The sequence below is a fragment of the Pocillopora damicornis genome, chromosome 4, assembly GCF_964200805.1.
Source record: "Pocillopora damicornis chromosome 4, jaPocDami1.2, whole genome shotgun sequence".
Classification (NCBI taxonomy): Eukaryota; Metazoa; Cnidaria; class Anthozoa; order Scleractinia; family Pocilloporidae; genus Pocillopora; species Pocillopora damicornis.
Window position 1 is genome coordinate 15933825 of NC_142673.1, and position 12355 is coordinate 15946179.

The 12355-nt window shown below is 40.2% G+C and overlaps 1 protein-coding gene across 2 annotated transcripts; it reads right to left on the reverse strand.

The window, feature by feature from the left end:
- Positions 1 to 1392: 1392 nt before the first annotated feature.
- Positions 1393 to 12139, reverse strand: LOC149047003 (uncharacterized). Of its 2 annotated transcripts, XM_089202375.1 has the most exons (4): positions 11694 to 12139; positions 8449 to 8586; positions 4036 to 7112; positions 1393 to 3261 (listed from the first exon to the last, which is right to left on the reverse strand). In XM_089202375.1, exon 3 carries the CDS (start codon positions 7096 to 7098, stop codon positions 4039 to 4041), a length of 3060 nt encoding a protein of 1019 aa, XP_089058501.1. In that variant the 5' UTR covers positions 7099 to 7112; positions 8449 to 8586; positions 11694 to 12139; the 3' UTR covers positions 1393 to 3261; positions 4036 to 4038. The 2 variants fall into 2 exon arrangements, with proteins under 2 accessions (XP_089058501.1, XP_089058500.1); XM_089202374.1 differs by lacking the exon at positions 8449 to 8586.
- Between the last annotated feature and the right edge of the window lie 216 nt (positions 12140 to 12355).

The following is a 12355-nucleotide window of genomic DNA, read 5'->3' on the forward strand; positions in this document are numbered from 1 at the left end:
GCCTTCCCGAGCTCCTGTAATTTTCGATTTTTGAGGAACTTCGTCCGGAGCAAATAAAACAAAGTCTTCTTGAGTTTGAGCACCTAGGTATCCTGAGCAATTTAGTTTTTTTAGCCTTTCGTTCCTCATTTTAGCTCTTAGGGTAGAAACAGTTGAAGAGGTCCTGTAGAAAGCACAGGAGAGCACCCCTTCTGTAAATTTAAACTTAATCGAGCGTGAAAAACATCTGAGTCATCCCGCTGTCATGAATCAACGGTCTAGATGCATCATGCATGTCAAGCCAGACTAAGACTGAGTTATCAAACCGATTATTGATAGTGAGATCAGTAACGAATGTTATAAGATCCTAAATTAATAACCTCGGAATTCGTCCAATTTGGCGCTATTTCTCAGAGCAGGAAGATGTTTCAGTTTTCGATGGGTTTACCTACAGTTTTACCTGCACAATAAACCATACATTTGTGAATAGCCAGAGCGCACTTTGTGTCTAATACCCCATTCACACCAAAGATTAAACATATTTTCATGCTGATTTACTGAAACACGGTTATAAATTGATTTGCTGCTTAATTCCTCGGTATTTGAAAGCAACGAATTGAGGGATGTTTAAAGTCGATGTCATTTAAAATTCTGTTTGTTCCATATTCTCGATACTTTTTGCCTATCAAGTTTTTTTTTCAAGCGTTACTTTGAAAACCCTTGCTTCCAGCTACCGCAAAATTTACCGTGAACCGATGAAATTACGCGCGTGATTGGTGCCAGTTAGGCCTGTCCCGACTTTGATCATAAAATTCTGGAAAGTTGCTCACTGGAATGCCAAAAAATTGCTTAAAACTTGCGAAAAACCCAAAAACTTGTTAATAAATTTCTTGATATTGTTATATAAACCCTAATTAGTTATTTCGCTTTATCATCTTTTAGTGAGGCCGCAATGTCCAAGATGTCCAAGCTCAACTCGCAGGATGACAAGTGCGGTAATTGTTTTATTCTAAACATTATCAACATATAAGCTTTGTCTTTAATGAATGAAGGCCTTGTGACCCTTTCACTTCATTTATTAGTAACGTAACTTCTGATGTCTATTTCTGGTGATAGGGAGAGAATTGGAGAAACTATCAGCTAGAGGGTGTTCTCTCGATATGATAATAAAGTCCCTGAAAGGGAGAATTCTAAAGGAGTTTGGGAGTTCAACCTTTATAAACAATAACTTATTAATTAGCCTTGTTTCTCTCTCCCTCTTTCAGGTTTCCTTGATGAGACTAAACTGAATTAAATTTATATTATTTTTAAGGGTGGGGTTGGAATACCAGTTAGTAATACTCCGTAATGAGCACAAGTCAATGAAGTGACGCATGAAATGAAAATATAAAAGTAGTAACAAAACCAGCAAAATTTTAAAATAAAATTGTATTTCACTAATTGGAATACATTGTAAGACACTTGCATTTAGTCGTACGTTACAACACATAGTTGCCTGAAGTAGACCTGAAGATCAAACTGTAAATATACACTTCTCCATTTGAAAACTTACTTATACTGTTTGAGTATTGCTACTGATAAATTTTAAATCAGTGCATTCTTAGAGAGATTCTGAACTTTATTGTAAGGCATTGCTGGATCTACATCTTTTATGTATACTAAGCGGATTTTATTACAGTCTTTTGTTTCTATTTGAAGTCAATTCAGTTTGGTGTCTATTTTACTATGATTGACAGGAATCTGTTGAATAAATTGGTAGATTAATTTTAATGGATACACTTTGCATGATGAGTACTTTTTGAAAATTATAATCAGAATTGACATCCATTTTCATTTACAGTTTCTGCAAATGGCTAATTGCAGTGCTCGAAGGATAAATTTGTTTTAAAACCAATATTGCTCGTGTTGCAGTATACTTAAAACGAGGCCGCCAAGACAAGGGAAACAAACCATAACATTATTTGAAGGGCCAACCTCATTTCAAAGATCTCTCTCTCCTTCTCGCCTTCTGGAGCGAAAGAGAAAGAGAGAAAGAGAGAGAGTGGGCGGGTAGAAGAGGAACTCTGGGAAAGAGGTTGTTGAGCTATAGCCCACGTACAATATCGTTCGCGCGCGGTCTGGGAGGCCGAGCCAAGTATACCTGAACCTCAAGTAGTTATCTGAATGTCACGCGTTGATAGCTTTTAAAAGTTTTTCACTCAGTGCGGAGTCATCTATTCCATCCAAATGCCACTAATCAATAGTCAACATGAAATGAAAGGAAATGATGGTTGCACCGTTTTTGTTTCCATTTTGGAATCTTGAACTCTTGATATATACGCCATGTTGGATTTTCTCTTATCTAGTTTCCAGTGTTTTTCCTACGTAAATCAAATGCATCACGCAACAAGCAAAATTTGCGCGGCAACACTCGAGCAATTTATGAGCATCACTACTAATACTAATTACCGACGAAATCCTAAGACGTTATTACGCGTATTGATTAAAGGAGGATGCCCGTTTTGTTAACAATCAAGAGAGAATTATGTAACCGATGGTTATGCATCAATTATGCATCAATCAATTCAAAGCTTCAAATCCCCCTCCCCCACTGGACACCCTCCGAGAATTTGAACTATAGAAGATCGGTTCGCTGAACCATTCACCTCCTGGGGCCAGAATCATGTTCACATGCTTAACGTAAGGACCAGATTTGATGGTCAATTTGATTATTTTATTGTAAAAGGCAAAATCAGCGACCGTGGCTTTCTTCTTATCGACTAAGCTTTAACACTTAGACATTGTGGACCTTTTCTTCTGAGCCATTTGCTCGCCAAGGTGAAGTCTTCGCCTTAAAACACCTCCATATTGAAAGATAAAACACTTGTATTACGCTGGAAAGATTGAAAATTCCGGTTCAAATTCGCCTTAAAACACCTCCATATTGAAAGATAAAACACTTGTATTACGCTGGAGAGATTGAAAATTCCGGTTCAAATTCCCCACCCCCTGGGCACAGACGACAGTCAAATGCTCAGGGAGAGGGGGGGAGGGTGTTGAAGCTTCGTTTTGATCGGCGTAACATTCGATTTCCCTTTTTTATTAGAGGGGGTTTCCATACCCTGGACGACCGCTACTGTGACCATGCTCGTGAGCTTCATTTAATATCTGCTCAGATTCGTAATCACTGATTTCCTCGCTTCGATTTCGTGAAACTTGTTGGACTTGCAGTAAGAAGAATTCTGGTCACCAATAAACAATCAAGGAAGCCTGAAGATACTTCTCAACGTGCTCTCACGTTACCTGAAAAACAGCAAAAGTTAATGTGTACATAGCATGACATGTGCTCTGAAATTCCAGTCCTAAAAAGGCCCCAGTCTCATGTGGCCGCACTAAACCTTTTAAGGCCAAACAGACGAAACAGGTAGCGGTTCTATTTAGAGATACTCGAGTTCATGTTCCTCCTCTTATATGATCAGTAAAAAAGCAGAAAAAAAACTAAAAAAAAATAGATTTTAAACTGTGAACAAGGAAAATACTGTGATTCAGATGAAATGGGAATTATTTTCAGAAAAAAAAGAAACGTAAATCAATCTATGATAAAACTGTTACTGCAAGAAAGAAAAAAGCAATCTAGAGGTCAGAAACAAAGGGAAAAATTCAACTCGGAACGTATTGGGCGTTATTACAAATTGGACGGCCTGGATTTGGGTGCACGCAGAGTGGCCGAGAGGTCAGAGCTTCAGGGCCTGAAGATACCAAGTTTGAGGCCTAGGTTACTCTTACACAAATCCAACTTTGTTATGAATAAAAGGGGTAAATTTCTAAAGAAACTGTGGTGCAGCGTCGGTGCGAGAGTATAACGGGGTAATTTTGTATCACCAACTGAGTTGATAACGTAAATTAGCCACCATAACGAGTTTAAAAGCTGACATTTCGAGCGTTAGCCCTTCGTCTTTCGCTCAGACGAAGGGCTAACGCTCGAAAGTTCAATTTTTTCATGCTTCGGATCATTAGCTGTAAAACCTACAGAAGGAAAAACCGCGTAGATACTTCACTTGTTTCGAAATTACTTACTTCTTAAAAGGTGAGAGTTACATCGTCACCAAGTAACACAAATGGAGCCCAATGCTCCCTATCACTGTACAGCTGTGACTCTCGCATCTTCCTCATGGTCTGGTGAAGAGATTCACTTGCACTGAGTTTCTCGCGGATCAAAGACTTGTAGAATATGTTCATGAATGTCTTAGTAGCTCCATCATCGACAGCCCACAATGACATCAGAACTGAACGTGCACCGGATCCAAGAAAAGCGCGAGCAATCCCAACAACTCCTTCGGCTTTGGAAATCTTCCCACAAGCACTATAACAACAGCTGAGTACCACCAGCTTGGCTCTGATACCAACCTGAGCAATGTCATTCATTGTTAGCCAGACGTCTTCTTTCAAAGGAACTCCAACCACAGACCTGTTGGGAGCAAGAGCTATTTCCCCGGCGGTTTCATAACCATGGGCAGCAATGTGCACTAAGCTCACTTCTTGGATTCTCCTCAGGACTTCCTCCTTTGTGGCCTCCTCTCCTATCAAACAGCGCACTCCCACCAACCTTGATACCATCTGCGCTTCTTCTCTGGCTTTAGGCAATGGAGGCAGAGTTTCTACACTTCCATTTATCTCGGAGATCCAGCGGCCAACCGCTGGATCTCCGACGACCAAAGCTCCACTTTGAGAGTGGTAACTGGCTGCCGAGTCGTGAATGAGCTTCAGTGTCGTTAGTGACGGGATGAGGCGGACCCTCACAGTTTCAGAAAGGTACTTTCCATTTTCATCCTTTAACGAGGCAAATGGTGTCAAGAAAAAGTCAGGTTCTGGGGATATGATGATCTCCGGGCTGTCTATGAGATCAAAAATAGGAGCAATCAAGGCAGCGTACAACTTGACCATATCGGAAAGGCTAGTGTAAGATTTGCTTCCGATTTGTTTCATTTGCATTTTCACGGAACCTTTGTTTGGTTCTAACTTTTGTTCTCGTGAAGCCAATACATCATTTTCATACAGCGAGGCCAATGAACGATCCTCACATTGCAGGTCATCCAAAGTTGACGAAGAAGTATCCATTCCAGGCTCTTCAGTGGCACTACTTTCTTTTGATAGCTCCGTTTCCAAGTCTTCATTAACCTGTTTGAATTTTACACTTCCTCCTGTGTCGACAAACCACAAGGAGAAACTTTTCATTTTCAACGTTGCTATGAAGAGAAAGTTCTTCTTTTGTTCTTTCAAGAAGCTCTGAAGGGCATTTGGAGTTAACTCATTTTGAGTAGGATTCCTGCTGATTCCGTAATTCTTCGAAATAAGATCAACCAGGGCACGACTTCGTCCGACCTCTAGAGTGAAAAGGGCTTGGTCGAAATTCCTCTCGCAAAGAAGAAGCCACGAAAGAGATTTGTAGCAAGAAAGGTTCTGATCATCCAATAAAATCTTGTTTGTTTCATCTCTAAGGGAAGAACGAGTACTTTGGTGGATTTTCATTCCTTCACGGAAGGTTTCTGTCGCCTTCGAGAGGTTTCCCTGAGAGGAATATGCTTGGCCTAAGATATGTAGAACATCGATTTGCGACTGATCTTTGATTCCAATTTCCTTCTTCATTTCAAGCGCTTTGCTCTGATACAAGATTGCTTTCTCGTTCTGACTTTGAGCGAAATATACACAACCGAGGACAATATAACAAGACACTTCTGTTTCTTTTTCACCTATCTCCTTAGCAATTTTCAGTGCTTTTTCAGTATACTCAATGGCTTGTTCATATTTTCCAAGAGAAAAATTCATGGACCCCTTAGAGCTTAATGCTATTGTCTTTGCGTGTATGTGTTGGGTTTCTCCACTGATTTTTAGAGCTTTCTCTAGGTAATCGCGTGCTTCCTGGTATTGGCCAGCAGACTCACATACACTACTGATATTAAAAAGTGTCGTAGCTAGGAACAATTTGTTTCCAGTCTTTTCGTGAGAAGTTATAGCCTCTTCTAAACATGTCTTGGTTTTTTCATATTCACCAAGATAAAGAGGCAGTTGATAGGCATTGCTTAAGCAAATTCCCAGGTGTTCGATATCCCCTATTTCTTTGCACATGTTAATAGCTTTTTCATGATAACGACCTGCGTTCTCGTAATCACCGAGGCATATATAGTGATTTGCAAGGTCACTGAGAACTTCAGCTGTTTTGACACCGGTCTCCCGGTTGATTTGTAGGGCTCTTTCGTGGTATTCGATGGCTTTTTGAAGCTGACCTAGGAGCTTATGAACCTTTCCAATGAAGTAGAGACTCTTTCCCTCTAGCACCTTGTCTTTGACTTCTAAACTAATTACATAGCTTTTTTCATAATATTCCAATGCCTTTTCATAGTCACCACGGGCCTCATAGACTCCACCAATGTTGGTATAGGACGTTCCTTCTACTCTTCTACATCCAAGTCTTCTACGAATTTCGAGTGCTTTTTCATGGAAGTTAAGTGCTTCATCAAGTTTAGACAGATAGTTATGATGCAAAACTCCCAGGTTGTTGAGGCTTACTGCTTGATCTATCTCATTTCCTGCTCTAATGCTAATCTCAAGAGCTTTCTCATAATAGCTTTTAGCTTCCTTACATCTTCCACGGTAATGTTTGACCTCACCGATGTTGTTGTACACTCTTGCTTGGAGCCCTTGTCTTATGTCATTTGAGTATATTTCGTGAATACCACTGAGAACCTTTTCATAATGTTCCATGGCTCTTTCATACTGACAAGCAATGTGGAGCGATCTGCCCAAGCGGCAGTGACACCATGCCTCATATGGTTTGGAACCAATTTGACTGAAAAGGGTCAGCGCTTTTTCAAAGCATTTTATTGATTCCTTAACTTGACCGAGGTCATAACATATCTTTCCCCATTCGTAAAAGAAGAGTCCTCCCTTTGCAACTTTTTCTCGTATCACTCGTTCAATTAGAATCATCACTGAGGAAGTCTTCGTCTTTGATACAGAATTCCAAAGCGCAAGGCATTCCAAATAAAAGTCAATGGATTCAGTCCAGTGATTTGTGCTGCTTAGGAATACCGCCACAGCATACCCAATGAAGAAAGCTAATTGCGGCGGTATTTTGTCCATCTTTTTGCTTTACCCTAACAAATAAATAAAGAGAAAAACAAAAGCAAAAAATCATTTAGCCGTGTATCCTGTTCTTCTTAAGAATAGACGTAAGAATATGGCTTGCATCAAATGTGTAAATCCCGCTTAATTGTTACATGGAGGAGCAGGCAAAAAATGCAAGCGGAATGTCGAATTCCCCGAGTTGATTGTGATGCATCTACTAATCCGGTATTTTAAGGCCACGGGAGTATGTACTTTTGAATCCCAAGGAAATTCTTGGTGGTTCATCGGTCGTTGGCTCGTGGTATTATTATACTTCAGGAACCCATCTGTTTAAACCGATAACGCCGTCCCAACAGCGGGTGCTTATTTGCAATGGGGCAAACTAAGTATGTCCCTCTTTCCCAAACTAATCAGCAAATAGTAATCACCGACGCTCGTCAAACATGATCCTGGCAATGACCCACGTGATCAACGAACTTTTGGTAAGTGATTTTAAGCTTAATGATTCTTCTCAATCATCAGAGTCAGGCAAAGATCTGCGGCTAATATTCTTGTGGGAAACTTTGATTTTTCCTCTTTCTCACGCTAGCGACCAAACGAGGAGCTTCTCTGTTCATTTTATTTTTGTCCTCCGGTCAAAAGACCTCATCTTCTCATAAATTTGGAAAGCACTTTGATGGAAGGGAATTCAAAACCGAGTTTGTTTCTATCCTGGATCTTTCAAGCAACCTGCCTTTCAAGCAACCTGCCTTTCAAGCAACCTGCCCCAGACGATTACCCTACTTTTCTGTCCCCATATTTTTTTGAGCTCTTAAGGGCCGGGTCGCACTAAAGCTTTTTTTTTCTCTTTTAGGTGAAAAATCTGTCAACAAAGTAGCGTAAAATGAGTGCGACCCCCAATTTGAAAAACTTGCCAAATTTTTGCGGATCACCAAATTCTCGCCAAACTGTTGTCCTGCCTGGGAGGCGAGTTTGGCTAATGGTCCTGGGTCGTGGGTACAAGTAGTGAGTCGTGGGTGTAGGTGTGGGTGTGGGTGTGGGTGTAGGTGTGGGTGTAGGTGTGGGTGTGGGTGTGGGTGTAGGTGTGGGTGTGGGTGTGGGTGTTGGTGTAGGTGTGGGTGTAGGGGTGGGTGTGGGTGTGGGTGTGGGTGTGGGTGTGGGTGTAGGTGTGGGTGTAGGTGTGGGTATAAGTCGTGTCGGTAATAGTTAACAATTAATGGTTGATAGTTATGTTTAATAAGGATAATATAAATAGTACTACTACTAATGATTAATTATTGTTAAGTATAGATTTTTTGGCAAAAATTAGTTTAATAAATTATGTATTACTTATATGTAGGTGAATCAATGAAATAGCAGTCTTACTGAGCTGATGAGATGATATTGGAATAAAAAATAATATTTTACAGTTGACAGGAGCCAGGAGCCAGGAGCCAGGAGCCAGGAGCCAGGAGCCAGGAGCCAGGAGCCAGGAGCCAGGAGCCAGGAGCCTATTACTGGTTCCTGACAGTTGGAGAAGGGTTGTTTAATTTGTATACATTACGTCATGTTAATTAAGTCAACTTAGACCATAATTGAGGTGGTAAAGGTAGGGGGGGGGTCCTAGATCACTTTTCACGGCCATTCACGTTTCACGCAATATGAAATGGTCATTTCATGATACAAAGATAAAAGGTGTTTAATTACCTGTTGGAATAAAGAGACCTAGGGCCCAGAATGATGATTAGCTAATCACAGTCATGTTTCTACACGTGATCTTGTTTTGAGACGCTTACTGGATAGTTTTTTTGAAGGAAGAGGAACAATAACGGTTCAAGTCACGTTTCGCAAAAACAAAAACCATCGTCTCGCAATTTCCAGAAAAAAAGGCGATTCACTGTTCACGGCTATGTAACCAAGTCACGTTTCACGAAAAAAAAAACCGTTCCCCTCTACAATAGCAATAATTAATTATTAGTAGAAGTACTATTAATAATATTATTGATAAATATGAACTATAACCATTAATTGTTAACTATTGCGGACACGACTTGTACCTACACCCACGACCCACGACTTGTACCAGGAGCCCATTACTTGGAGCGTCCAACTCCCATACTGACCTAGATCGACCTGATGTCACGGCATTTTCACGACCGGTTTATTTTTAGACTATCTTTTCGCGGGAAATAGGCTACTCGTATTGTTATACTTTAGTAACCCATCTATTTAACCTTTTAACTCCCAGGAATGACCAAGACAGAATTTCTCCTAACAATATCAATACAATATCAAGCAGCCAAGTGATGAGAATAGAGAAGAATATCAATTAGGGGATTATTGGTTGATCCAAAACCAAATTCTTCTAGCTAACATCATAAGAATTAAATGGCAGACAGTAAGGAGAATTACAAATTAGATCTTGGGAGTAAAAGGGTTTGGGGCAAAATAAAAGCCGTCCGTCTTTCCCAAAGTAATCAGCAAATAGTACTCAGCGACGTTTGTCAAACATGAACCTGACAATGACCCACGTGATCAACGAACTTTTGGTTAGTGATTTTAAGCTTAATGATCCCTCTCAATCATCGGAGTCAGGCAAAGATCTGCGGCTAATATTCTCATGGGAAACTTAGATTTTTCCTTTTTCTCACACTCGCGACCAAACAAGTAACTTCTCTGTTTCTTTAGACAGTTTTGTTTATTAATTTCATTTTTGTCCTCAGGTCAAGAGACCTATCTTCTCATGAATTTGGAAAGCACCCTGATGGAAGGGAATTCAAAACCGAGTTTTGTTTCCATCGTGGATCAGTGCCAACTGCCCTCCAAACGTCCCCCAGACGGTTGCCTTTCTTTTCTGTCCCCATATTTTTTAGGCCCCTAAGGCCCTGGTCGTGCTAAGGCTTTTTCAATTTTTTTGTTTAGGTGAAAAATCTGTCAACAAGTAGCGTAAAATGAGTGCGACCCCCAACTTGAAAACCTTGCCAAATTATTGCAGATCACCAAATTACCAAACTTCAAGGACTCGATGTCCTGCCTGGGAGGCCACCAAATTTTGGAAAAACAAACAATCATGTTTTTTTAACCGCTTAGCTGTTATGTTGTGCAAGACGTGTCGGTATAAAATTTCAGTGGGAAAAATATTTAGTACGCTAGTCTAGTTTGGCGCGCGATGGCAGGACTTTCCTTGTTCATTTGACCCTTTCTCTTTCGGAGGAAACGAGGCATTTGGGCACCGCTTCTATTCAAATGCTTGTGACTTGTAGCAATTTGGAAAACGGATAACTTCAACGTAAAATTTTAGCTAGCCCTCTTTCCATCGCAATTATCGAAGCCAGAACAAATAGCGCAAACGTCAACCAAAACGCAAAAGATCAGCGCAAAACATGTCCGTTCCTGCGTTGTACTGATTCAACGAGATGGGTTTGTGATTGACTTATGAATCAATCAGCGAAGGTTTGGTCAGAGAACACTAGCTTGATGCGACCGCCGCCAAAATTTGGAAAATGCTGAAAGTTTGCCAAGTTTTGACGCGTGAAAAATTAGAAATATATTTGAATTCGCTCTTATACGACCCGGCCCCATTTAACAGGCTCGATTTCCACCGTTTTCACGTGTCCGGTCTTCGATCTTCCAGAGGAGGAACCTTTGGGGCTGAACGCAGGCTCATTTCCCCAACAGTGGCTGGTAATCGAACCTAATTTTAAAGGTCATCCATTTTTTATGAGATCTGACAGAAAAGTCTTATTTCTATTAAAATTTTGACGTCTGATTTATTAACGGAAACACGCACAGACCCAAAACTGAGGCAGATTGTTGACTGTTCAATATTCTCCAAAACCTTGATATCTTGAATTTAGGCTTTTAGGTTTTTACCACGGTGTGGCAGTGAAATTTAAGAGCCTCCATCAGACTCGAGTCATTCGGAGAAGTCGATGAAAAGTTCTTCACGAGGTCAGTATAATGAAGCATGAAAACTCCCAACTGCACACAGGTCGGGTACCAAAACAGGTTAATCCTTTAGCCCCTAAGAGTGATAAGCATCTAATTTCTCCTTACTTTGTCAGCCCTGAATCAAACGTGAAAGTCATGAGGAAAGAGAAGATGATTACCAACTTGAGCAGCTCTTGATTGTTAAACAAATTCTCATTGTTGGCCGCTTTGGGAGTGTATAGAGAACAGTATGGAGAATATTTATACTGATTTTAGGGTGTAAAGGGTTAACACCACCCAGACAGAGAAAAAAGACACTTTCTTTTAATGGATCTTCAATGAGAGGAATGTTCCTCGCTCATTTCTGTAAACGAGTTTTTTTTAAGCGAACTGATATGAATATACTCACTTATAAACATCGCTTCTTGTCTTCAAAGGCATTTACAAATGCTTCCACTTCGATCGCAAGTTATTAGTACAAGTAAAGACCCGTTGATATATGATACCAAGACAAATACATGGTTCTGGACCACATGCAAACACAAATCAGTTTAGTAATTCATTTTTTTTCTTTGTACTTCAGCAATAAACCAATCGAAGCTTTTTCAGTTTTTTTTAAAGTGCAACCCAATTCTTTCTCTCATTTAAACGTAATTTACCAACAACCTCCACAATACATTCACTTGTGAAAGTCAACTCACCTTATCAAAGATGCCACTCTTGCCAATTAAACCTCTCAGACTATAACACTCAGAATCAGTCAAGCAGCTTTACATAAAATAAAGACGTTTTCAGCCATTTCGACGCTTTGTTACGATATGGAAGTCTTTGGTTGATGGTGATAGAGGAATTGGTAGTGTTGCGAATTAAAACCTTATCGTTATGGAAGATGAAACCAAGTCATGTGAACGGAAACTGTCTGACATCATTTCGTCTTTGTTTAGCGTGACTTCTGGAAATCCTGATTATGGTAATCAGCAATAACTTTAAATTACTTGTAAAGGTCACGCCAACCAAGGAAGTTTTGATAGTGATCTCTCCGATATAATGATCGAAAGCACGAGGGAAAATCGCAGGAAATGTGGCATCTAAAACAGAATTGTGGAGACCGCTAAGGTCTGCTAAGCTTTTAGTTGCAGAAGTCACCTTTAATTTATACGATTGTGTTTTCGTTGTGTGACTAAAACAAATGATGTGACCGAACTGTCGTTTTCCAACCTCTTGAATAACATGAAAGTAATCCTCTTTCGGAAGAGGCTAACATTTCCGGGTGTAAAGACGAAGAACAAGAACAAAACCATCGTTTATCCAAGTGGCATGTATCTTTTAACCATTCGCAATTTTAGTTGAAGAAATTTGTAGA